Source organism: Antechinus flavipes, chromosome 3 (genome assembly GCF_016432865.1).
Source record: "Antechinus flavipes isolate AdamAnt ecotype Samford, QLD, Australia chromosome 3, AdamAnt_v2, whole genome shotgun sequence".
In the NCBI taxonomy this organism is placed as follows: domain Eukaryota; kingdom Metazoa; phylum Chordata; class Mammalia; order Dasyuromorphia; family Dasyuridae; genus Antechinus; species Antechinus flavipes.
Genome location: NC_067400.1, coordinates 560485476 through 560509827, shown reverse-complemented (window position 1 = coordinate 560509827; position 24352 = coordinate 560485476). Strand labels below are relative to the sequence as shown.

The 24352-nt window shown below is 46.4% G+C and overlaps 2 protein-coding genes across 6 annotated transcripts in view; both read left to right on the top strand.

Moving 5' to 3' along the window:
• DLGAP3 (DLG associated protein 3) overlaps nucleotides 1-4597 on the top strand; it is a 76283-nt gene extending 71686 nt beyond the window's left edge. For 2 of the 3 annotated variants that reach the window (XM_051987642.1, XM_051987643.1), the window contains exon 12: nucleotides 3571-4597. In XM_051987642.1, coding sequence (XP_051843602.1) covers nucleotides 3571-3789 — 219 coding nt within the window. In that variant the 3' untranslated portion in view covers nucleotides 3790-4597. The remainder of the gene's footprint in view (nucleotides 1-3570) is intronic. The other variant, XM_051987644.1, reaches the window with a different exon arrangement.
• A 1036-nt stretch (nucleotides 4598-5633) lies between these two features.
• Nucleotides 5634-12232, top strand: SMIM12 (small integral membrane protein 12). 3 transcript variants are annotated; one of them, XM_051987648.1, is made up of 2 exons: nucleotides 5634-5818; nucleotides 9575-12232. In XM_051987648.1, exon 2 carries the CDS (start codon nucleotides 9580-9582, stop codon nucleotides 9856-9858), a length of 279 nt encoding a protein of 92 aa, XP_051843608.1. In that variant the 5' UTR covers nucleotides 5634-5818; nucleotides 9575-9579; the 3' UTR covers nucleotides 9859-12232. The 3 variants fall into 3 exon arrangements, with proteins under 3 accessions (XP_051843608.1, XP_051843606.1, XP_051843605.1); XM_051987646.1 differs by lacking the exon at nucleotides 5634-5818 and adding an exon at nucleotides 5869-6124; XM_051987645.1 differs by lacking the exon at nucleotides 5634-5818 and adding an exon at nucleotides 6136-6241.
• Nucleotides 12233-24352: the final 12120 nt, after the last annotated feature.

The window sequence follows — 24352 nt, the reverse complement described above, 5'->3', positions numbered from 1 at the left end:
ACTCTGTAACCATCTGCAATAGGAGCTGCAGTTCATGGAGTCCAATAGAAAGATTGTGGTTACCAGTTCAAAAGGATATGTCTACCCAGGCTCATGCAGGGATAGTAATGATAAGCCAGTTAGGGAAAATTTCCAGTGACCATCATCCTTTGAGGTAGGTCATCCTGACATTGTATATCCCATCACCATTTTATAGATGAAGAAAACAGAATTCAGAGAGGTGACTTGTCCAGTGTCACACTACTAAGTAAGTGTTGAATCTAGGACCTGAAAACAGTTCTTTTGGCTCCAAGACCATTGCTCTTTGCTTAGAATACAGTAACCTATCTATGCCTTTGGATCCCCTCATTTAATTTTAATGCATCACATCTGGACCCAGTTTAGCCCAAGGCCATTTCTTATTTTCTTCCTTATTATTAGTCTCTCTGCTATATGCAAGCTCCCTTCTCATGTCCCTTTAGTAAAATGACTAATCTCTGGATGTTTTTAGCCAGGGTTCCAGGTACTATCTAGATGGCTTCTGCCTCTCCCCTCACATACCTGGAGGCTGAACATTATATGAAGGGTACTGAGTTTTCTGTCCTGCAGATCCTGACCCTGGGGCAACCCAGAAGTACAGGACAAGATAATAAAAACATGACCTCTGCCTTTCTGGTCACTTCCTTTCACCCTATCATTTCAATTTCAGTTATATTATCTTTAAGTTAAACATTACTCTTGGCAATGGAGCTCCTTTGACTCTTACATCACTCAGAAGTCATATTTAGCTTAAGATCCAGCAAAAGCTTGAGCTTTTTAAAATATGAACTGTTATCCAGTCACATCAGTCCCACCCTCTGCTGGAAAAGTTGTGTTTTCAAAGCCACATGTAGAAGCATATCTGTATTACTAATAAATTCCACGTCCTCCTATGTCCTATTTTGGTGGATAAGGTATTCCTAGGCTTTCAAAAGTTCTTGTAGATCCTACCACCACAGAAAGACTTAGGGTAAAGGCCCAGAGAGGACCAACCCAGAAAACTATCAAGATATAGAATGGTAAAGATCTGTGTTTGTGGGTGGAGGAGGGAGTAGATTAAATGCTGATGAAATGATGGGTCTTTGAACTATTAAAGAGAAGGCACAAATGTCCTCCTATTAGAGTTTGACCCATGACTTCAGCCTAAAGTGATTTTTCCTCCACTCTATCCTGAATCTGTAATCCTGATTTTAATCAGCTTGGCATCTAATAAATGGTGTAGTTTGAAAATTATTAGACTTGAAACCAGGAAGACCTGGATTTGACTACCTGATGCTGCTATTTTCCACCTGTGTGATCACTTAACACCCCTCAGTCTCAGTTTCTTCCTCTATAAAATGAGGGTATTGGACTCTTAAGATTCCTTTTAGTTTAGAATCTATGAACTTTCATGCTTTAATCAAGCCATGGATAAAGATAAGCCAGGGTTAGATAAAAAACAGAGCCCTGCTTTGTCTGCAATGTTAACATAAAGGAAATACACCAAGTTACAGAATGAGAAGCAGCCAAGAAGACAGTCAGCCCTGTGTCCCTGGCATTTTACACTGACTTTTGGAACTATGTTTATGCCATAACTGACTCCAGTAGAGTGAATTGTAGGATTTTATGGGGACAAACACTGGAAGTTCTTTTGGATGGAGATATTCACCTTCGAAGTCTCTCTAGATGGGGTAGTGTGATACCAGAGAGTACCTGAAGTAAAATACTAGCTCTAATTTTTACAGCTGTGAGTGTGGCCAATTTCTTGAGATTCACTTTTCCTCATCTATAAATAAAGATAATAATCTCCATACCACTGAACTCAGAGATGAGAGAGTTTTGGGATCTTTAAAGTAATAAGGAGATAGGACTATCACTCCCCTACCTAGTGGTCTTGGTCACAAAAGATGACCATACCTTGGTCTTCACTGGACGTCCCTTTCTTGACCATATAACCAACCTTTAATTCTTAGTTGAGAAAGACTTGATTATTAGTCCTTTTTGATAATGTTTTTCCTCATTTTGATCTCCAGCCCTCAACTGAGCCAATTCCTATTGGTCCCTAGGATTCTGGGGTGAAGACCTGTCCCCTAACCTTAGTCCAGATCAGTTCATGGGGAAAAGGTCAAAAGGTCAAAAAAGGTCTTGGAGGCCAACAAGCATTTCTGGTTAATTCTGAAAATTCAAAGGCAGGCAAAAACATGGTGCTTGCCTTCATGGAACTGACCACATATACAAGATATATATGGTGTGTATGTGTATATGTGTGTATATTTATATACACATACATATATATGTATAATATACACACATATATATGTATGTATATAAATGGAAAACAACCATAGAGGGAAGGCATTGGGGTAGGAGAGAAGGAAGGATGAAAGGATCAGACATTTTGTATAGATACAAAGGAAAGCTAGTAGAAGTTATGAGAATGCAAGTTCCTTCTTCCTAAAAAATCAGAGATATCTAACAATGACTCCTTTGTTTGGAAGCTTGTAGGGAACCCTTCATGTTTTAAGATTCATCATTCCCACTGACAGCCACTCACTTTGGGGTATCTCAGGTCATCTCTAGGTTGTCTTTGCCTCTTGACATGGGAGAAGTAGCGAAGTAGGGACAGGTAGTCCCTGCCACCACCCAAAGCTTGCCTCTTTCTTGGAGAGGAGCTTAGTCAATGTCTGTCATAATAGCTCCTATTTTCATCTATCAAGTTTTTCTGTGCTGAATTCTGTCTTTTTTTGCTATTTCCTTTTCTTTGTCTCCAACTGTAATATTCATACCCCTTGAATTCTACCATTCCTGTCCTTATCTGCCCCCAATATGCAAACACTCAGTTCTTCTCCCCCTGATCTGTGCTCCTCAGTTCTTCTCCCATTCCTGTCTCTTTGCTTTCATTTCATCTGTCACCCAGAGGTCTGTCTTATCTTTTTTTCTTCATCCTTTTCTCATGAATTTTACTGTTTTGTCCTTCAGGTATGTCCCATCCTTACCTTTCCAATTTTTGTTTTCCTGTTTTGAAGGCTTCTCATCCCTTTTAAGTTTTCCTGCTGTCTACCCACATCCCTGCCCTTCTTCCAGTTTTCCCTCTCATCTTTTCCCTTCAGTTCTCTACCCTCTCCTTTATTTCTCTGTATCTGTGTGTGTCTCTCTCCACCGCTCTTTCCCCATCTCTGCTCCTGTTTCTGCCATCTTTCCCAGTTCTGCACCATCCTTGTATGTGAGGTCTCTTTAATCTTTCCCACTACTCTTTCTATCTCTCTTCCTCCCTCCCTTTCTCTCCTCTCTTTAATGCTCTCATATTTTCCTACTTACTTTCTCCCTTCCCTTGGGCTCTTTCTTCATCTTTGCCCCTTGGGTCTTCTTGCTTTCTTTCCATTCCTGTCCCTTGTGTCTTTCTCTCCTTCTCCCTCTCTCCTTACCTTCTTAGTCCGCCATTCCTTTCTCTGGGCTCTCCATCATCCCTGCCTTTCAGGTCTCTCTGCTCTTTCACTATCGCTACCCCTCAGGAACCTTCCCCCCATCGCAGTCCCTGCCTCTTAAGCCATGCTGTTTTCTCTCCCTTCACAGGAGGAGAAGAAGGTCCCTCCCCCGATACCAAAGAAGCCCTCTCGGGGGCGGGGGGTCCCAGTGAAGGATCGCTCCCTGGACTCTGTAGACCGGCAGCGGCAGGAAGCTCGGAAGAGGCTCCTGGCAGCCAAGCGGGCAGCCTCTTTCCGCCACAGCTCAGCCACAGAAAGTGCGGACAGCATAGAGATCTATATCCCCGAGGCCCAGACCAGACTGTGACCTGCCAGACCCTGCCCAAGGCCCTGCCCGCCTGCCACCTGCGGCCCCTTGTTTTCTATCTGTACTGTATATACACAGCGTAGAGGTCACTGTGATATCGGGGCCCTCCCAGGGCAGAGGTGGGCCCAGCCCTCTGTGTCCCCCCAGGAAGCCCCACGGCCCCTTGCCTTCCCAGACCCTGGCCTGGTCTGGCCCTATCACAGTTTCTGGGTTTGGTTTTTTTACCTTCTGGGTCCCAAGCTAAGACTCCTTTGTGGGGGGAGGAGGGGAGTCCTCCCCCCCAAACACACACCTCCTCACCTAGAACTACCCCCTTGCTTCCTTTCCCCTCTGGGCCAGGGTCCCCTTCTCTGCTTTCTCCTCCACTGGCTGCCTCAGGCACTATCTCTGCCATCCTGTCCCCTTCCCTGCTGGGCCGGGCCGGGCCAGGCCCCCCGCCCTTCAGGCTCCATGTCCCCCCCTCCCCGCGGGGCTGGGCTTCGTGGGGACTGAGCTTTGTGGCTTTTAACACCCCCTTTTTATGAAGATTTCTGAACCTCCCCCCAGCAGAGGGGAATCCCTAAACCCAGCCACCCCCCCTAACAGGCTGGGGATAGCGGTCCCCACCCTCCCTTGCCAGGCCTGCTGGGGACCACAGTGGCTGGACCAACCCAGGAGATGCCATGCCCCATTCTCCACCTGCTGCAGGGAGGGGAGGGTGCTGGGAGAGGTGGGAGGCTTCCCCTCCCCCTCAACTCCCATTCCCTGGACCCACCTTGACTATACCAGGAGGAATAAAGCGGCGGTGGAAGCATCGCCCAGCACAGGAGCCATGCTCTTATGCTTTCTCTTTCAGCAGGGACCCCTTTTTGCCCACTCTCCCTCAATGAGGAGCCTACACCCCCGTCCCAGGGCCCTGGAGCATGTTCCGTGGGCCTGTGTGTGTGTGTGTGTGTGTGTGTGTGCGTGCGCAGAGGTGTAGCAAAGGCCTGAACACCAGATACCTATGTCCATTTTCCCTGCTCCAGACTAAAGCCTCCATTCCCTATTCATTCTGAGCCCCAGGATGATCCCTGAGATTCCTAGTCATGAAGGCTCTGCCGAAACCCATCCCTTTGCCTCCAAGGCTCCCACCAGGACGTGGCCCCGGGCCGGCCTCGGGGGGAAGGGGCTCCCAGCCTCAGTCAGCCTGACCATCCCCTGCCCTCTCCTGAAGCTCTGGCCTTGACAGCTCGCTACTGCCACCCACTTCTGTCAGGGAGGGCGCCCGCTTTACTCGCCCCCAGGCGGAGCCTCCCTCCGGGCCCAGGAGGCCTGGGTTTGAGCCTGTGACCGGACAATGGGAGGAGCTTGTGTCCACATCTGCACGAGGAGGGGAATTTCAAAGGTCGCTCTCTTGAGTTTCTTCCCATCCCCGAATTTTCAAGGAATATCCAAACCCAACAAGGGCAGGAGGGAGGACTTTAAAGAGAATCCCTGGGGGTGGGGGAGGGGTTCTTCCGTTGTTCCAGTACATTCTACGTCATGCAGCTAGCAGGAAAGAGAGCAGGGAAGTTGGGGGCAGAGGCAAGGATGAGGAGAAAGCTGGGACCCTGAGGGGGGGGGGTGTTTGTGACACGTGGTCACGTGATTGTGCCCATGTGGCGCCGGCCCCCGGAGCAGGGAGAGCGGAACATCCGCGCCTCCGGAGGTCGGCCTGGTGCACCCCCTTAGACCTGGATGGAGGCTGTCAATCCTGGCCCGAGGCTGGGGTTACTCAGGGCGTCCTCCTGGGGGGTTCAGACCGAGGCTCGGACTGTCTTATTCCGGCATCTTCACAAAGGGAGAAGTTGCTAGGGAGACGGGTTTTCCCGGGCACTCCTGGCCATTTGGGGGCTCCTGGCGCTGGTCTAGATTCTCGCGCCCAGGCGGTGGCTGGTGGGTTTGGGACGGCAGCCCCCCGCAACCTCGCCTCGGGCAGGCAGCCTGGGGGTGGGCGCTGATGGCCTGCGGCAGCCGCCCCGGGTAACCCGAAGTCGCGTGGACATCAGAGCTGACTCTGTGCCCTCTGGTAGGCAGGCGAGCTTTTATCTAAGCGCTTGCCAGGTAGGCGGCAGGCATTGCGCTCTCCCCGGGGAATCCAGCTCAGCCCTGGCTTCTCCCGCTCTAGGTGCCCAGTTGCCTGGAGGGCTGTACCACGTGCTCACCCATTCATAAATCCCCGGGGCTCGGAAGGTCTCCTTCCCTCAGCGCCACGCCGTTAGGTGGCGCTGTCGCCTTCCCTCCGAGAGATGCTGGCAGTGCCGGCGCAGGCGCCAGAACCCCACTCTATCTCTCCCCGCAGCTTCCCGGAACCTGACCAATCCGTTCTCTGCTGGTGGGTCCGGCCCCGCAGGCCGCTGAGAGCGGGGTGGGGGTGGGGAAATCTGCGCAAGGCCTGCTGGCGGGTGGAGGGGGTGCAGAGCAAGGCCCGGAATAGGGCCTAGAGGCACAGGTGAGCGCGGGACTTCCCGGGGCGCGGGGAGTGTGTGTGTGAGTGCCGGGAAATAGGGGAGTTCCGGCTCCAGCGGTAGCCGCAGTGCCTCTCCCCTCCCCTTCATGACCTTTGCCCTTTTGCCTGCCTTAGTTACTATGGCAACCATGGAGGATTGGGGGTGTGTGTGTATGTGTGTGTGAGTGTGTGTGTTGGGGGTGGGATGAGGAAGCCTCGGCTCCAGCCGCTGCCGGACTGTTCCTCCCCTGCCCCCTACTCCGTCACCTTTGCCCTAGCCTCCCAAGGTTACCATGGCAACCGCCAGGGGGCGGGACAAAATCCCGGATGCTCCTGGAGTTTCCCGCCTCAGTTTATCCGGGTGTTGCCCGTGTCAGCCCCGAGACCCGTAGAGTTCCCGGCTCGGCCCCGCTGGTGACGCCCACAGGCCACGCCTTCTAAGAGTCCTCGGAGGGAGCGGGAAGGTTGGGTCTGCAGAAGAGGAGGCTGAGAGCCGGGGTACCCTGGCTACTCTTGTCGTTCCTTGGAAAGCCAAAACTCCTCAGCGGGGCCCTTGGAGCCACATCGTAGGCGCTTAATAAATGCTTACTGACTGAAACTAGAATCTGGCACTCCGGGAGGTGCGGGGCAGGGGGAGGAATTGGCCAAGGGGCCCATTTAAGCCGCAAGTCAGGAGGACCGATCTTAATTATCTTGGGTGGGGGGGGCAAAGCTCACTCCCAAGCGGAATGGGATGCCTCCTAAGGTAGTGATCTCCCCGTCGCTGGAAGTATTCAACCCCTTGTTGGGAGTCTTATAGAAGAGATTCCTGTCCAGAGCAATGACTAAAGATTCGGACCCAGATCCTGAGTGTTCTGGACCGTAGGAGGGGGCGGGTCCGCTCTGTGTCCCTGCAAGAAGCCCACGTTGGTGCTGGGGTCCTTGCCCGTTGACCACAGCGGGAAGGGGCCACCAGAGAGCCCCCTGGGGTCCACAGTTCCTATTCCACTTCTTGTTCCTTTAGGACATTTGAACAACCTAGCCCTTTGGGGCGTAGGGAAGCCTGGGGTCGGTCACTTGGTAGGCACCATAGAAATATTTCCCTCCCAGTATAAGGAGGCAGGGTCGGGAGGAAGGCGCTACCTTCTGCTCGTGGTAAGAGCTGGATTCCTACCCTTTGGAAGCATTTAGCTCCCCTCCATATTTCGAGATTCCCCTTGTCCTTCCGGGTCGTTTGCTAAAGTATTGACCACGACTGTTCCTGGATACTGCCCCCTCCCCCCCTCCCTACATGTCTTCACTTAGAATAAGACCTGCTCATTTTTAGCCGGAACAAAGTCTTGTTCCCCACTTCTGTAGTTACTCTTGTGATCTGACATGCTGTGGCAAGAAGGGGGAGAGGAGTGCTAAAATCTGGCACCAGGTCAGTTTAATTCTGGAAGCATTGATTAACCCTCTACCATGTGCCAGGTCTTTTGCTAGGTGCTGTGGATATAAATTAAAAAATGAAAAGTATCTCCTGCTTCGGAGGGGCTGAAGATAGGGAGTGGCAGAAAAAGCCAGATTATGTAGTAGATCTCAAAAAGCCAGTTAGTTAGCAAGCAATTATTAAGTACTTGTGTATGCAGCACTCTGCTAAGTTCGAGGAATATAAAAAAAGTCAAAAACAGGGTAGCAGGGTCGGGACTGAGGTCAGAGATTTGTTCAGATAGAGGTGGGAAATAGTTATTGGAGAAAACCTTGACGCTAAAGGGAGGCGTCCCTTGGATTGTTTTTGAGAGTCCATGAAGCTGACCTCAGCATGTTCTGGCCTTTGGGGCAGCATCCTTTATAGAAATTGGGGGAGGCAAATTACAGAAAATATCCCAGAGTTGTGCAAAGTGGTGGCTGAGTGGGTTTGGGAGGAGAGAACTCTTAACTCCTACCGTTATTTATTAAGCTCCAGATCTTCTAATCATTGATTTTTTTCTCTATGACTATATATAGTCCAGTGGAATCAGGAAGGCTAGCAAAATACTATGCGTCCCTGGGAAAGGGTTTTTAAATAAAATAGCATTGTCTTGTATTAGATATTGAATCTTGTGTTAATATTGGGCACAGGTTGCTGCACCTGAATAAAGCTTTGGTATTGTTGACAAAAGATACAGGAAAAGCAGCTGAAATACTTATGAGAGGAGAGAAGCATCTGTAGGATTAAATTAAAGACCTTCAAAAGAGGAAGACTGAGAGGAAGTACTTGGCTAAAGGTGGGATAGTAAAGGTGGGGCATCTTGACTGTAGCAAGTCATGTAGACCCCCAAAATATGTAGATTTAGAAAGGATTTAAGTATGATGGGTCCATTGTTAACTTTGGGGTTATTTGGAAACTGCCTTTTATTTTTTGAATTGTTGTGGTAAACAAATCAACCCATGGCCTTCCTGTGAGAAAACAAGCAGTAGATTGCATAGACTAATGGTATGACCTATTTGGGTATTTCTTGTGTCCATAGGTTACTTGAGGACTGGTCTGCCTCTTTAGGAGAGCTTGAGACTTCTCTCCTTTTAATATAGCACTGATTAAGACAATGGGCCTAAAGCCCTTTGGTATCCACTAAGTGTGGTTAGAGAATGGTTGCTTAAATGAAATATAGGATCTGAGTACAGTATTGTTCTGCCTTTTAAAAAATTAAGCAAAATCTATCTTATTCACAAAGGTTTAGTGCTAGATTAGGATCCTGGCCTATTGTACCTTCTAGTTAATGGAAAGTGATCATATACTAGGGCTCTGTTTGAGAGTAACTATTCCCTATAATTTTGCAGGTGAGAGGGTAGGGAGTAATAAGGATGGTTTTTTGATTGACAAGTCCCTTTGAGGGAGGATGAGAAAGGGGGGATGGTAAAATGCTTAAGAGCAGTTGAGTGTCTCCAACCCTGCTCCACTCAGGCTTATCGGACAGTATTGTAAAGTAAGAATTAAGATCAAGTTGAATCTTCTTTTGACACATGATATAGCTTGGAAATTTTTTTTTTGGAATAAAACTTAGCTATTTACCTTTCCTTTGTCTTTCTTTAAAATATAGTTTAAAAGATTAGCCTAAGTTCTGGTGATTTGATTTTTTTCTGATAAATGGAAATTGATCTGTCATAAACAAGTATTTGTTGAGCACCTGGAAAATATGAAGTAAGACAGCTAAATTAGAAGGTAGTGGTTTTTTTTCTAAAATAATTCCTTCACTGAGTCCTCCCAGTGATTTTGAGGAGCCCTGACATAGTTATCACAAGTGACATATAACCCTTTAAGTTTAATACTTTACCTCCACGATTTCACCTTCAGCAGATGACAGTTTGTCCCTAATGTTGTCTCATACCATCTTGCAGATGCCATGTGGCCTTTATTTTGGACAGCGTTTCGTGCCTACGCTCCCTATGTCACGTTCCCTCTGGCCTTTGTGGTGGGGGCTGTGGGCTACCACGTGGAGTGGGTCATCAGGGGGAAGTCGCCCCAGCCTATAGAGGAGGAGAAGAGCATCTCAGAGCGCCGGGAAGACCGAAAGTTGGAAGAGCTGTTAGGCAAGGACCTCACGCAGGTGGTGAGCCTTAAGGACAAGTTTGAATTTGCTCCCAAAGCTGTATTGAACAGAAATCGTCCTGAGAAGAGCTAATGGAGGGCCTTTCCAGGAGCCTGTGGAAGTGGCAGTCCGTGGCCACCATCTCTGCCCCAGACTTCCTAGATCCTGCGTATGATTTTCTCTGCTTCTTGTTCCTCTTCCTCCCTTTCCAGCTTCCCCCCCACCCCCTTTACTTTTTTTCCTCTTGATCGCCAGGTTGGTTCCACCAATCTCCTTGGGCATTTTGCTGCTACCATCCGATGATTAAGTTGCTGTCCAGCCTGAGGAGAGGCACCATAAAAGAAAACTCGTGTTCCCGGCGAGGGAGGATGCCCTCTGTCTCATGGTGACTACAACTGCTTAAGTTTCCTGAGCTTGGAACTCTGTTCAAGGGAAGCCAGCTTTCAAGGGAGTTATACTCACCATGTCCCCAGTATGAGTTGGCATTGGCCCTGGGACTGGCCTTTGATGACTAGTGAAATATCAGCTGTCAATCTTTGGGGAGAGTTTTGAGTCTGGCTTCATGTGAACACAACTGGAAGCTTTTGTCTCCTTCCAGAGGTTGTGTAGGGCAGTGGGATGGTGCTGGCACTCCTGGGCCCAGACTGCGTTGGAGTGAATTCTGAAATCAGTCTGTCTCTTCTCCCATCCCATCCCCTCCCATTCCCTGTTCTTATTTGTCCTGGAAGCTCTCCCTTTATGCCCTGGAAGGGGATTGTATTCCCATGAGAAGGAGAGCAGGAGGCTGTGAGAGGGAGGCCAGGTTGTTCCACTGGGAGGAGGGGGGAGCACTCTCTGTTGAATTTGCTTGAAAACACCCCCTTTCCTGTAGAGTACAATCCAATTAAACTGGATCCTGAGAACCATGCTGCCTCTATTCTCCCTGCTGGTGTGATGGTGGTATATGCACAGGATGGAAGACCGTCAGTGACTGAGAAAGGCCTGCAGCCTGAGCCATTGCCAGATGAGCAGCAGCTGTTTTCCCAGGACTTTCTTAGCAGGTCCCTGGGACAGAGTTTCCCAAACTACATTAACCATACTACATTTTAGTGGTTGTGATCAGTTCTAGTCACCACAAGGGCCTGGAGGGACCAAAAGGAGTCAGGGAGGTTTGGGGAAAATAGAAGAAATTGTTTCTCATTCTATCAAGTTGCTGTACTTGATAGCAGCATATAATTTATAAGCTATATACTGTTCTAATATTAGCCCTTTGGTCAGCACCATCCCAGAGATTGAATTAGTCATCTGGGAGGAGGACCTGAAAAGTGATGCCCCTTTTCGTACACCTGTCAAAGATTTGAAAACATAGGTGTTGGGTGAAATTTAAGGGGACAGCAACCACGCTTGTCAAAGGGATGTCTTTTATTCCTGTATTAGCACCTGTCCTAGAGATTTGGGCTTGGGGAGGTTTGATACTGTTCTCACTTGAGTGAAAGTTTGAAATGGCTGGGGCTGTATTCTGGGAGAGCCTGAGGCGGGCTGCCATTCAGATGGCAAGCATTTATTAAACATTCACCCTGTGCCAGGCTCTGTTTAAGTGCTGGCAGTCTGAGAAAATGTGCCTGCCCCCAGGAGCTCACTTTGTCAGGGGGCAGACAGCATGCAGGCAGCTATGTTCAAATAGGATGTAGGCAGTGGGAGTTGGACATAGCTCAGGCTAGAGTCATTGGAACCCTTGCATCATCATCTTGGGGAGTTACTGCTCCTGCTCCTGCTCCTGGGGGCGAGTTGGTCCTGGGAGAGCCTTCCACCTCATTACATCCTCTGTGGCCTGGGGCTCATAAGCATGGTAGATCTGGAACAATCTGAGGGAAATCTGCCAGGAGCTGAAGAGGCTGTTTTTAGGCCCTGGAGGCTGGGAGTTGGGGTGGGGTGGGATGGGGTGGGGGTCGGGAGGCAAAGAGATTTTATTTTGTACCACTCCTCCCTGTCTCCCACCCCTTGAATTTGTATGATGGGTCAGGGCTGCCCCCTTGTGGTAGTAGTGAACACCAGAAGGCTTCTGAAATGCATATGATTATGGATCACTATCAGGAATGTTCCTTAGCAGGGAACTGAGACCCAGAGGGGATGAGACATGTCCAAGTAAATAAAAATGAAACGTATAAGCTGAGCTGAGCTTTGAAACCAAGTCCTCCGACTCAATCTAGTGCTCTTTTAAATCCTGGGATGTTTCATCAGTGGAATAAAATCTGTAAGGATCACATTCTCTCCGGCCTGTTCTGAGTTAGGAACTGGATTTGTGATTTCTTTGACAGAAGGAACTCCTAAACCGGAGGCGCTCACCTTTTTTGCAGTTTGTGCCTATAACAGGTGTTGGCTGTGCTGGCTGCATGAGGCCCACTATACTTCCAAGTGCCTGCCAAACTAGATGAAAATGTAAATGGGAAATATTTAAACAGATACAATAAAACATAGATAATATGAATATGTGGTTTTCTAAGTCAATATGCGGCTGCAGGGGCTGAAAATAGCCTTCTGTAGGATTTGGTGGCCTTCGGGTCCATGTGAGTTTGACCCCTTGGCTTAGAGCAGGGCATCTTAAACTTTTTCCGTATGCAATCCCTTTTCACCTGAGAAATTTTTTGTTGTTCTAGATATATAGGTATGTAAAATAGGTATACAAATAAAACATTTTCTTACAAATCATAATTTTTCACCTCCCCCTCTCCATTCAGTCATAAGATTCCATATGGTGTATTGGGGTGCATTATAAGAAGCTGGGGCTTGGAACACTGAGGAGTTGAGACTTGGCTGAGGTCACTTTGAGAGCATATCTCTGTCCACTAAGTCACATTGGTGCGTTCTTTCTTTTTTTGTTTCTCTTTCTCTCTCTCTCTCTCTCTCTCTTTAAGGCAATTGGGGTTAAGTGACTTGCCCAGGGTCACACAGCTAGGAAGTGCTAAGTATCTGAGATCACATTTGAATTCAGGTCCTCCTGACTTCAGGGCTGGTGCTCTATCCACTGCCCAACCTAGCTGCCCCCACATATTGGTTCTTAAAGGAAGCCATGATTACCAGATTTCTTTCTGAAGTGCTCAAGGAACAGGTGACTTTATCTGAATACCAGTTTAAGTGAAGCACTGTTTGTGGGGGGGAAAATCTGCAAAAACACCAGGTGATGATAAACATTGAATTAAACCTAGGATTTAATCACTGGATTAAACTGCTGATTGCAGTGCTCAATAGATGATTTTGGGCTATGCTGACCTTTGGGATTGGAAACTCCCCTTCTCTCTTTTCTCCAGATTTTCTCTGGTACTTTTGGAGTCTTATTTCCTAAATATTGCTTCTGTCTTTATAGCTGCCTTGTTTGTAGTCTTTGATCAAATACTTATAGTATAAGTATGACCAAGTAGTTCATTCCTCTTAGAATCTCAGTTTCTTTTGTCTGTAAAATGGTGATGCTTGTATTGGGTACTGGGTTCTACAGGATCAAATGAAGTAAATAAACATTTCAGTGTAGTAGTGCATAGAGAGCTGGTACTGGAATCAGGAAGACAGGGATTGAAATCCCAGCTCAGATATGTATTGTTTGCCTGCTCCTAGGCAAGTCACTTAAACTTTCTGTGCTCAAGGTGTCAACTTGCACCAGTAAAGGGAGTTTCCTTACCTCAGACTTTCCTATGCCAGTGAAAGTACACTTCCAGTTCCTATCCTTTAGTAACCAAAACATCTGCTTATCAAGCTATTTCCTCAAAACAATTCTGAGAGGTTGTGCAATGATGATGAAAACTCTGCTTTTTAGGTGAGGAAAATGACTTCCAGATGGAAGCCACTTGCCCAAGATTAGACATCTAATTAATGACAAAAGCAGATTCAAACTTAGGGCCTGTACCCCAAGTCTTAGGTTCTTTCTACTCTTAACAGTGATCACTGGAGGCCCAATCCTCCAAATGTGTAAAAATCCAAATGATCATAAATCTCTCCAGCACTATAACGTTCTTCACTAAGGTGTTCTAGCCCAGGACATGGATGGATTCCCATGCTGCTGTCACATCTGTGATTTTGGTTACTTTTCGAAAGTTCCAGTGGGTTTATATAAGAAGCAGAGTGAGAGCGCCTAGTGGTCACGGGATCATAAATCTAGAATCAGAAGACATCTGGTAAAAGCCGTGTACCTTCACTCTAGGGAAAAGGAGATGGAAGCCCCCAGTGGCCAGTCGTCCAAAGAGATCTGATCCCCTGACTGCAAATCCATTGTCTTTTCCACTGTGCTATGGGAGGCAGGAGTTAAGACTCAAATGTGCTTTCTCTTGTCTGTTGATTTTCCTTGGGTGCCTTTGTCCCTTTTCTCACCAGTGGTTTCAGAGAACTGGAAACACATCAGGATTGGTTTGTTGGGGGGGAGGGATTTCCCTCCCCTTCCCCCACCCTGACTGCACCCTGGTTGCTTAGCTGGTGCTGCAGCCGAGGCTATCCTGTGGAAGCCTGCAGGAATCACTTCACACTCTCAGCGGCCCTGTGTCTGGTGCTTTTCCACTGTCTCTGATCCCTTTCCTGTGCCCACTGCTGCATTAACAAGCGGGAGTGTGAGCTGGGCAGTGGCCAACCTCGGCCTGGGACCGGAGGCCCCCGCAGGCTGTGGGACTCCTGGCCTTGGGGAGGGGCTTCTGCTGGCCTGGAATCTGCCTTGGCTCCTGAAAGAGCAGCCTCTCCTTTGACTCTTCGTGGCTTCCGCTGTCTTAAAGACTTCTGCTGTGAAAGGGGGTTGGGCTGGGAAACTTACAGAATTACTGCTCACAGGCTCCTGAGAAAAATGTTCCAATTTCTGAACAAGAATCCTCTCTATCTTATACTTGAACGAATAGTTGAGTTGTGTTTATTTGCATGATAACTTCCAATGAACCTATAGTCTCCCTTTCAGCATCAGACTTTTCCTGGTGTTTGTTTTGTTTTGTTTTTTGGGTCAAGAGTCAGAAAACTCCACCAAAATCCAATTAATGTTCTTTTTCCTAGTGTAGAGGTTATCTCAGGTTCTAACAATTCAAACCAATCCATCCTAACAAGCCTTTGTTAGATGCTTCCTGTGTGCCGGACATTCAGCAGCTAGGTAGCACTGTGTATAAGTGTTGGACTTTTACTCAATAAACATTTATTTGTTAGGGTCTACTATGTGTTGGGAATACAAAAAGTGGCAGAAAATAGTTCTGAGCTCAATGATGCCTCATTTTGCTGTGTGGCCCCAAACGGGCCATTTAGCTTTTCAATCTTTAAAATGGGGATAATAGCAGGGATTGCAGAGAGTTCTCATGAGAATCAAATAAGTTAAAGGCAGTGTGGTTTGCAAGTCTTAAGCACTATGTAAACGTTGACTTATAATTATGGGATACAGAGGCAAAATTCAAAGTCCCTGCTTTCAGAGATTACATTTTCTAGTGTCAAGTGAAGTAATAGATATAAAAGCACTTTGAAAAGTGATAATGTGTATTTTTAAAAAATAGCGTTTATTGACTTTTTCTGTTTCTTATATAACCATAGTATCTCCTAAATTCTCCCCTACCCCTGCAAGAGAGCCATCCCATATGACAAATAGTATTTTCTTTAGAGAGGGAAAAAAAGACAGCACAACTGATTTAATACATTGAGAAAGTCCAAAAATATGTGATATATAATTGTGTTGTATTTATAACTAATCTTATGGAAGAGCTGAGGAACTTTTCTGGAATAGCACCTTCGGAGCCTGGTAAACAGAAGAATGAAAGTAGGGGAAGGAGTGGGAGAAGGTGGGGGATACAGGCAGAGGCTGGGGTTCAGGATTTCCAGGTACACTATTTGTGGCGGAAGACTTCTGGAAAACATTTGGAAGACTGAATACCAAATTGTACAAAAACTTCCTCTTTGCTCAAGACTCTCAATTAGCCAGGGGACTAAAGAGTGGGATGTGATCTGAAGGTGCAACCTAAAAGGTTTGGACGCTTTACAATGTCCTCAAGGAAGTGTGTGTTTATGAGCGTTGTGCAATGGAAAAAGACTGGGTCTTGGAGTTACAAAGGTGGAGTTAGCATTTCTCTCTCTTACCTGGGTAACTTTGGACAAATCATAATTTCTCTGAGTCTCAGTTTCCCTTTCTGTAAAATAGGGATAATGCTGTTTAGTTCTGCGACCTCAAAAGAAAGGTCTAGGAAAAATGAGCTAATAATTTTGAAGTTATTAAAGGTACTGTCTACAAAAATGCCAGATGTTATTGCAACTTACTAAAACCTCACTAATTTTGACTAATCAGAGCCTAGGCTCTAAAGGAATGAAATTTGGATATTTTAAAATACAAAATGTTACTAAGTCCTTCAAGAACTTACTTTAATGATAGTGTAATGGATTTAATACTTTTACATGCTGGAAAACAATTGAGCTTTAGGCTTGTTGGAGTCCAGCTCCAGTGAATATCAAGCATGTGAATGGATATCCCAGGCTAGGAGAAAGATATGCTTTGCAATTTTTGTTTATATACCATTTAGGCTAGGGTTACAGTATTACTAGATATTTTCAGGTGACATATATCTTCCAGGGTTAATGCACAAGCCATACTCTGACTTTTCAGTATCTACCTTAACTATCAATACCAAGGTACTTTTCAACACAAAATTGTAAACAGCAGAGTTGTGAAGCTCATCAATATCAACAGAAAAGTTGTGATTTTATCAATCCCAAAGTATTTGTCAAAACAGTAGTATTGTCAAAGGATATGAACAGACAATTCTCAGATGAAGAAATTGAAACTATTTATAGACATATGAAAATGTGCTCCAAGTCATTATTAATCAGAGAAATGCAAATTAAGACAACTCTGAGATACCACTACACACCTGTCAGGTAGAATGACAGGGAAAGATAATGCAGAATGTTGACGGGGATGTGGGAAAACAGGGACACTGATACATTGTTGGTGGAATTGTGAACACATCCAGCCATTCTGGAGAACAATTTGGAACTATGCTCAAAAAGTTATCAAACTGTGCATACCCTTTGATCCAGCAGTGTTTCTACTGGGCTTATACCCCAAAGAGATACTAAAGAAGGGAAAGGGACCTGTATGTGCCAAAATGTTTGTGGCAGCCCTGTTTGTAGTGGCTAGAAGCTGGAAAATGAATGGATGCCCATCAATTGGAGAATGGCTGGGTAAATTGTGGTATATGAATGTTATGGAATATTATTGTTCTATAAGGAATAACCAGCAGGATGAATACAGAGAGGACTGGCGAGACTTACATGAACTGATGCTAAGTGAAATGAGCAGAACCAGGAGATCATTATATACCTCAACAATGATACTGTTTGAGGATGTATTCTGATGGAAGTGGATCTCTTCGATAAAGAGAGCTAATTCAGTTTCAATTGATCAATGATGGACAGAAGCAGCTACACCCAAAGAAAGAACACTGGGAAATGAATATAAACTGCTTGCATTTTTGTTTTTCTTCCCGGGTTGTTTATACCTTCTGAATCCAATTCTCCCTGTGCAACAAGAGAACTGTTTGGTTCTGCACACGTATATTGTATCTAGGATATACTCTAACCTATTTAACATGTAAAGAACTATTTGCCATCTGAGGGAGGGGGTGGAGGGAGGGAAGGGAAAAATTGGAACAGAAGTGAATGCAAGGGATAATGCTGTAACAAATTACCCTGGCATGGGTTCTGTCAATAAAAAATTATTAAAAAAAAAAACCCAGTAGTATATTGGAGAAATTATCATACTAATGCATGTCTTTAATTCATTGTTAAGGAGGATACAGTATAGTTAAAATGGCTTGTTCCTGTGGCATGCATTCTCCATCAAGATTATTCTAAATTTATCCCAAGTTTGTCTTTCAAAGATTGTTAGGGAGATGGTAAGCCAGTAGTTTGAATGGCTTGTCCTAACAGAGAGCAGTAATATGTGGACCGGACTTTCATTGTTCATGGACTTATTCAATACTTGCCCTCTACACAGACTAACTTGTCCCTTTGCCTTTGTTTAGTTTACTTAACACAAAGTTTTTCTTTTTCCAAAAATAAAACAAAGGCTTAACTTCAGTCTCTAAAGTAATCACCAATCTTTGGCTAAGCATGTCCCACACAATGGAGTTTTTATTTTTAATTTTTCAGAAGATTCTTCTTATTACAGCTTCAAGAGCAGGGTTTTAGGTAGAAGGATGCCAGTGCTGACTGCTCTGAGGAAGGCTCCTAGCCCTTGGCTCAGTGTGGTATAGACCCAAAGGCAGATACCACATAAATGCTTGTTGAATTTATTGAAGTTGGGAAGGAGGGACCTCAACAGACTTTTATCTGGGGGCTCTCGGACTAGTGTCAGGAGGTATCTAAAAAGAATTTGCAGGCTTGACCCCATCTCCTTAGCAAGGGGCAAAGCTTTATTTCAATAGAAACGCCATTACAAAGTGGACTGAATTGTAAGGGAATTCAGCAGAGAAACAGAAGCAAAAAGATAGTTATCCAGCTTTCAATCACAGATATGCTAATTTTATGGCTCATAGGTAGGAAGGAGTGGTCTCTGGAATTTGTCTCTCTTGACCAGATTGTCAGTCAGCAATGAATTGAGGAGTGGTCTTATTCACTATTGTCTCAGGAGTTTGATCTGTGGGAGTTTCCTGAGGCAGAAAATCACTGATTTATTGTCAGAACAGAAGCCCCCCTAAAATCAGGGGAACCACAAAATCATATTACACCAAATTGAATCAGTAGTTCTGGAGCATAGCTGGAGGATAGAGCAGCATTTGTCTGACAGGTTATATAGCTTGTGAAGATAAACCTTGGAGGGTTCTGAATGCCCTTTGACAGTGTCTTACTTAGGACTATATCCTGAGGGTCTGCCTGGATGTGATGGCTTGATTTTTTGCTGACTTGCCTTCCAGGGGGGCAAACGCTGAGAGCCATGGTATTAAGCTCCCACCATTGTTATAGGTTCCACAGGGTCTGAGATTAGATTCTCCACACATGAGGAACTGAGATGAGTTTGGGGCCCCACTAACCAGGGTCCCAGTAAGACCAGGGCTAGTGAAGCCCATGATGAATTTGACCTTGATGACTTTGTAGAGGGAAACAATGTCCTCAGGAAAACATTCAGGAAACCCTTCGTGTAACAGTCATCAAAGCTCCGTCTGTGGCAGCTCAATGGGGTCTGAGCTATGGGAAACACCGAGGAGTCCAGCAAGAAGCTGGGCCGGAGCCCAAGGAGACTCCTAATACATTTACCAGGTGGTAAATGTCCGAGTCATTCTGTTTGAATTGGTAAGTCCAATAGTAGAAGTTAGAGAAAGTCATATTGAAGTTTAATCCCGGCTTCTTAAACTTTGGTTCACAGCCCCATAGAGGGTTTTGTAACAATGTGGGGGTTGCAAAATTATGATTTATTATCAATAAATGTTTGATTTGTATACCTTGGGTCACAAGTGCAAAAAGTTTAAGAAATCCTGTTTTAAAGTAAGAAAAACTTTCTAAAAATGTCTAAGAATGCAATTTTCTTTCTCAATAGGTAGTTTCCCATCAGTGAAGGTGTCAAGTAACTACTAGATAGGCAGACTCTTTGGGGATATTATAGGGAATTCTTGCTTCTGATAGGGTTTGTTTGGACTAGATGTCCCCTTTGGTTTCTTCCAACTCTGAGAAGCTAAGATTTTTCTGAACTCACTAGGCCCATAAATTCCCTTCTGGGACCTCAGGGGTAGAGTGGGTGGAGAATTGTTGGTCAATAATTTCTACTGTGTTTCAATTTTCATATTATCTGTTTTTCTTGGGTGAGAGAGATATAATGATTTAGTATAGGAGAGGCTGCCTTTCTATCTCTGATTCCTGCGCTCTTCCTTTTCACCCCTTCCAATTTCTATAGGAATGAGAATCTTGGCAGAGATTCCAAACATGGCTACCATGTGAGGACCTTCTGTCCACTGGACCCTCTGTCCAGTGCCCTCCTTATCTCTACCTTCGCCTATACTTTAACTTTACTTATCCAATAATAAACCTCTTTTATCAATCTAAAAAAAAAAAAAAAAAAAGGAATGAGAATCTTAAAAAGATTTGGGACCCTGGTCCATGGGACAGGCCCTCTGTTTCCTCTAGTTTCCCCATTTCCTCGGGAAATCTGAGATTAACTCTCTTATATTTACTTAATGCCTTCCTATCACCCTCAAAGAACTCAAAGAATTCTAATCTTCCCCAGAGAGAACAATACTGATTCTTTTCACAATATGGGTGGGGAAACTCATGGCTTTCCAAAGAGACACTTCAAGTGAGGACATCAGTGTTCCTCTTGAAGTAAGGAGAAAACGTGTCCAAAGACACACAGCCAGAACTGTGGCTCTGGGGGCTCATTTGGACCTGCCACATGTTATACATGCTCTCTCCCCATCGGTAGGACCCCGGCAGCAACCCAGCAACCAATGCTTTAGCAGTAGAGTTTCCTTTGTGTCCTGGACCTGTGGGACCCCCAAGCACCCCCTGGCTTGCCCCTGATTGCTCTGGTTCTGGGTTAGGCCTGGGGGCCAGACTAGAATTCCTCCGTCTCAATCCTCCTTGGCTACCCCAATAGTAACTGGCTCGAGCCTGTGCCGTGCCAGCAATGTCCCTTCATCACTAGCCACTAGAGCTAAGCTGGGTTCTGCTAGCCTGTCCTTGTCCCCACCCAGGTCCTTTCTAGGACATTCCCCCTCCTCCCCCAAAGGCTGAAGCTTTATTGTTTCAGGCCAGAGACAGCGGAGCTCTTCTGGCACCTCCAGACCTTTGTTCCTCTGGGCTGGTTTCCCTGAGCTCCGGAGGGCGGGAGGTCGCTGTGTTTCCCACAGGCATGAAGGGTTTGTGTTTTGATTTCATCTCAGTGATGACAAGGTGGATTGTTTTGCCCCTAATGTCCCCTGCATCTCCTGACCTTGGGGGCCTCCCCCCCCCAATCTGGAGATCTGCCAGGGGCCCAGGAGGTGACTATAAGTTTATAAAATCATAGATTTGAGGCTGGGAGGGACCTTAGCCAGACCATAGATGGGAAATGGAGGGTAGGGCTATGGGTGGAACTGATTTACCTACAATCACACATTTGTAAAGCACTTATTCTTCCTGATATCACAGAGACAGAGAAGAACAAAGTTGAACCAATAGAAAATGTGGCTGATGGAAAAGCTGGCTGGGAGTGGTCCAGAATCCTCCTAAGCATAGATCCTTATAAATCCAGTGACCATTCCCTCCGTGTGGTGGGCAAAGAGATTTGCAAAGCAAGTTCATGTGGGGATGGGGTGGGAGCCGGAGGAAGAGTGTTAGGGTCCCTTGGGTCCTGAGCCCCTTGCCTCTAGAGAATCTTTTGCAATTTACAACTTGTGCAATTTTGCAAGTCCCTTCTCTGCTTTGCCCTCAATTATCCTTTGTGTAAAATGAGGTAGTAAAATAGATAACCTCTAACATCTCTTCCACCTCTAACCCTGTTATGCTGTGCCCTGCAGCTTCCATCTGCCCCTTCCCACATTCCCCTTTGCTCTGCTTTGGGTACAGTGTACCTGGTCAGCTTCTGCCTCGTCCTCTCTGAGGTTTCTCATTGGCTTTGAGCAAGGTCCCTGGGTTTCTGTCCAGCCAGAGCCCGACCCTCAGGGAGGCAAGGAACCCTACAGAGCCTTATCGGGCCCCCAGGGTTGAAATGAACTCCTCCCAGCCTTATCTGTACAGTGGGGATACGCTCCCATTGTGTCCTGGACTTGGCTTGAGAAGGGGATCTTTGGAAGGAAGTCACATTTGGCCCACACTCATTAGGGATTCTGGGAATTCCTGACATCCCCAGGGCAGAAGAGCAGATTTTACTGTAGATCCTTCGCTGTATGAATGGTGTGTCACATCTGAACAAGGATGCTCCTTGGAACGTTCACAGAATGCAATAGGGATAACTGCTTGGGGGAGGGAGGATGGGGGATAGGGGACTCCTGGAGAGAGTCTGGCAAGCTGCCTTCTTGCCCTGGTGCCGTGGGTATTGAGGGATTCTCTTTTCTGCCTACCTAGCTATTTCTCGCTAGTACTAGAGTAGAGCTCTCAGGGTAGAAGAGAGCAGCCGGCCCTGGGCGGAAAGGCAGCATGGGTTGATTAGGGCTGTGGTCTCTAGGGTGAAGGAACCGTCAGAAGGCCCAGTCACTACCTCTGTTCTTCCCTCTTTTCCCTCCTGCCTTATCAGGACCAGGCTTCTTCCTTTCCACAGCTAGCTTTTTTTAAAATAAAAAAATTACACTTTTTCCCTTTTTTCCACCCCCAGCTGACTTTTTAAGCGTCGGTAACAGTACGTGTACTGTTATGTTTTAGCCTCTCGAGAATCCCTACAGTTGAGGGGGAAACAGCGGATGCCAGCAAATTTACCTTCCTAATTATACTTGGCTCAGTCTCTGTTCTCTGAGCTCACACCACCTGATGGTGGCAGGGATGGGAAAGGGAGGAGCAGCAGTGGGTTGGGAGCTGTCCGGTTCCTGGGCTCCTGAACCTGTCACAGAGAAGGCCCGCACACGGCCTCACCTGTCCCTGGGTACCAGGCTGGGGACCAGGATGGCTAAGCCGTGTCCTTGAGGGATGGCTCCAGTCTTCTCTCCTTCAGGCTCAGGAGGTGTTCCTGAGGCTGTCTGCAGAGCTGACCCTGCAGCACCAGCCCCTGGCTTGTTCCTTGGAAGGCAAGACACATTGCTAGCTCCCTCTCCCTGGAGGACCTCTCACCTAGGAGCCGGGCTTTCCGGGCCTTTGCCACACTCCACGTGGGAAGGGTCACCATTCCCGGGTGTACTGCAGGCTCACTGATGCCTTTTGATGTCTTTGTCCCCTGTTTTGGGGTGAGGGAACTGGGATCTTGCTTTGTGATCTCTTTAAGGAAGGAGTTCTTAATCCCAGGATCTGTCACTTAGACAGGCAGACAGGTAACTTTCAGTATGATTGCTTTCTTTTGTAATCTCATGCATTTTATTTTGTTCTTTTAAAAACACTATTCTGAAAAGGGATTCACAGGCTCCCCCAAGGAGTCCATGACACAATGAAAACTGGCATTTCTATAGCCCTTGAAGGTTTGCAAAGTGCCTTATATACATGATCTCATTTGATTTTCACAGCTCTGGGAAGTAGGTGCTATGATCATTCCCATTTTAGAGAAGAGAAATTTGAGGTTGAGAAAGGTGACTTGATCTGCTCAGAGTCACACAGCTAAGGATGAAGTAGACTGTGAATTCAGGTCTGCTTTCACTGCCAGCCCACAACTTTCCCCATTCTGTCACCCAGCTGCCCAGAAGGGCTTAAGAGCCCCTGCTCTAGATGCCGCACTTTGTGGTAGGATGGTTCATGAATGATTTTTTGATCCCCTCAGGACCCTCTGATCTCCCAGGCTATCTGAGAAGCAGGAAGAATAGATACCTTCCGGCTGAGATGTCTTCCCTCCACAACCAGCACCCAACTGAGGGACCTCTTGAAATCCATGTCAGAGCTAAAAGAGATTTTATTGACCATTTCATTCAATCTTTCCATCTTATGATGGGGAAATCGAGGTCTCGAGTCCAGAGAGGGAGTCCTATGGCCAAGGACTCAGGTTTTTGTTACTCTATTGCCGAGGAAGGACTGAGAGAACATCCTTGGGGTTGTCAGTCCACCCTAATAGACCCCAAAATCAGACACTAGAATGACTGTCGGAATAATAATTGGCATTTATATAAGGTTTAAAGGTGTTCAAAGCCCTTTGTGTATTCCCCTGATATTCCTAATATCCCTGTGAGAATGGTACTGCAAAAAAATGTTGCACCCATTTTAGAGATATGGAAACTGAGCCTTAGAGAAGCTCAATGATTCTCCTGGATCACACAGCTTAATATAGGTCAGTGAATCTATCTATCTTGACTTCAAGTCCATTGATCTTTTCACAACATCAATGTGACTTCTTCAAAGACGAGAAGCCCCAAGGTCCCTCCCCCCAGTTGTATTGCAGACTTGGAAAGCCAGCTCTGCTTTTTGCTTCGCTGGGGATGGAGGCTGGGAAAATGGCTGGGCTCTCCCTCCCCTGAGACTTCCTCTGCTTCTTTTCTTCCGCAGTTTCCAGACATTCTCCACCTCAGGCTCCAGGCTGGCCAAGGAAAAAGCTCAGAGTCTTCCTTGGTAGGGAGGGGGATGAATGAGTCCCTGCCCACTGGGGGCTTCCCTCCCTTGGCCTATACAATGGACGACTGTGGCTCAATGCCAGGGGCATAGAAAGTAGAGAACAATATCTGGCAGAGAGAGTGGGCCTCCTGGCTCCTTTCCCTCAGTCTTTCCTCTCTCTCTCTCTCTCCTCTCTCTCTCTCTTCCCTCTTTCTCCCTCTCCCCCTCTCTTTTTCTCTCTCTCTCCTTTTTATCTTCTTCCCTCCTTTTCTTTTTCTCCCTTATCATTTCCTTATTTCCCCTTCTCTTTCTTTTCCTCTGTCTCTCTCATGTTCCTTCTTGATCTCCATTTCATTTTCTTCTCTTTCTTTCTCTCTCACCATACTTCTCTTTCTCCTCTCTCCTTCTCCTCTTCTCATCCATTTTCTTTTCTTTTCTTCCCTCCTCTTCCTCCTCCTCCTTTTTTTCTTCTTCTTCTCTT

Coding starts and splice junctions, on each gene's coding strand:
- SMIM12 (XM_051987648.1), top strand. CDS start 9,580: ATGTGGCCTTTATTTTGGACAGCGTTTCGTGCCTACGCTCCCTATGTC.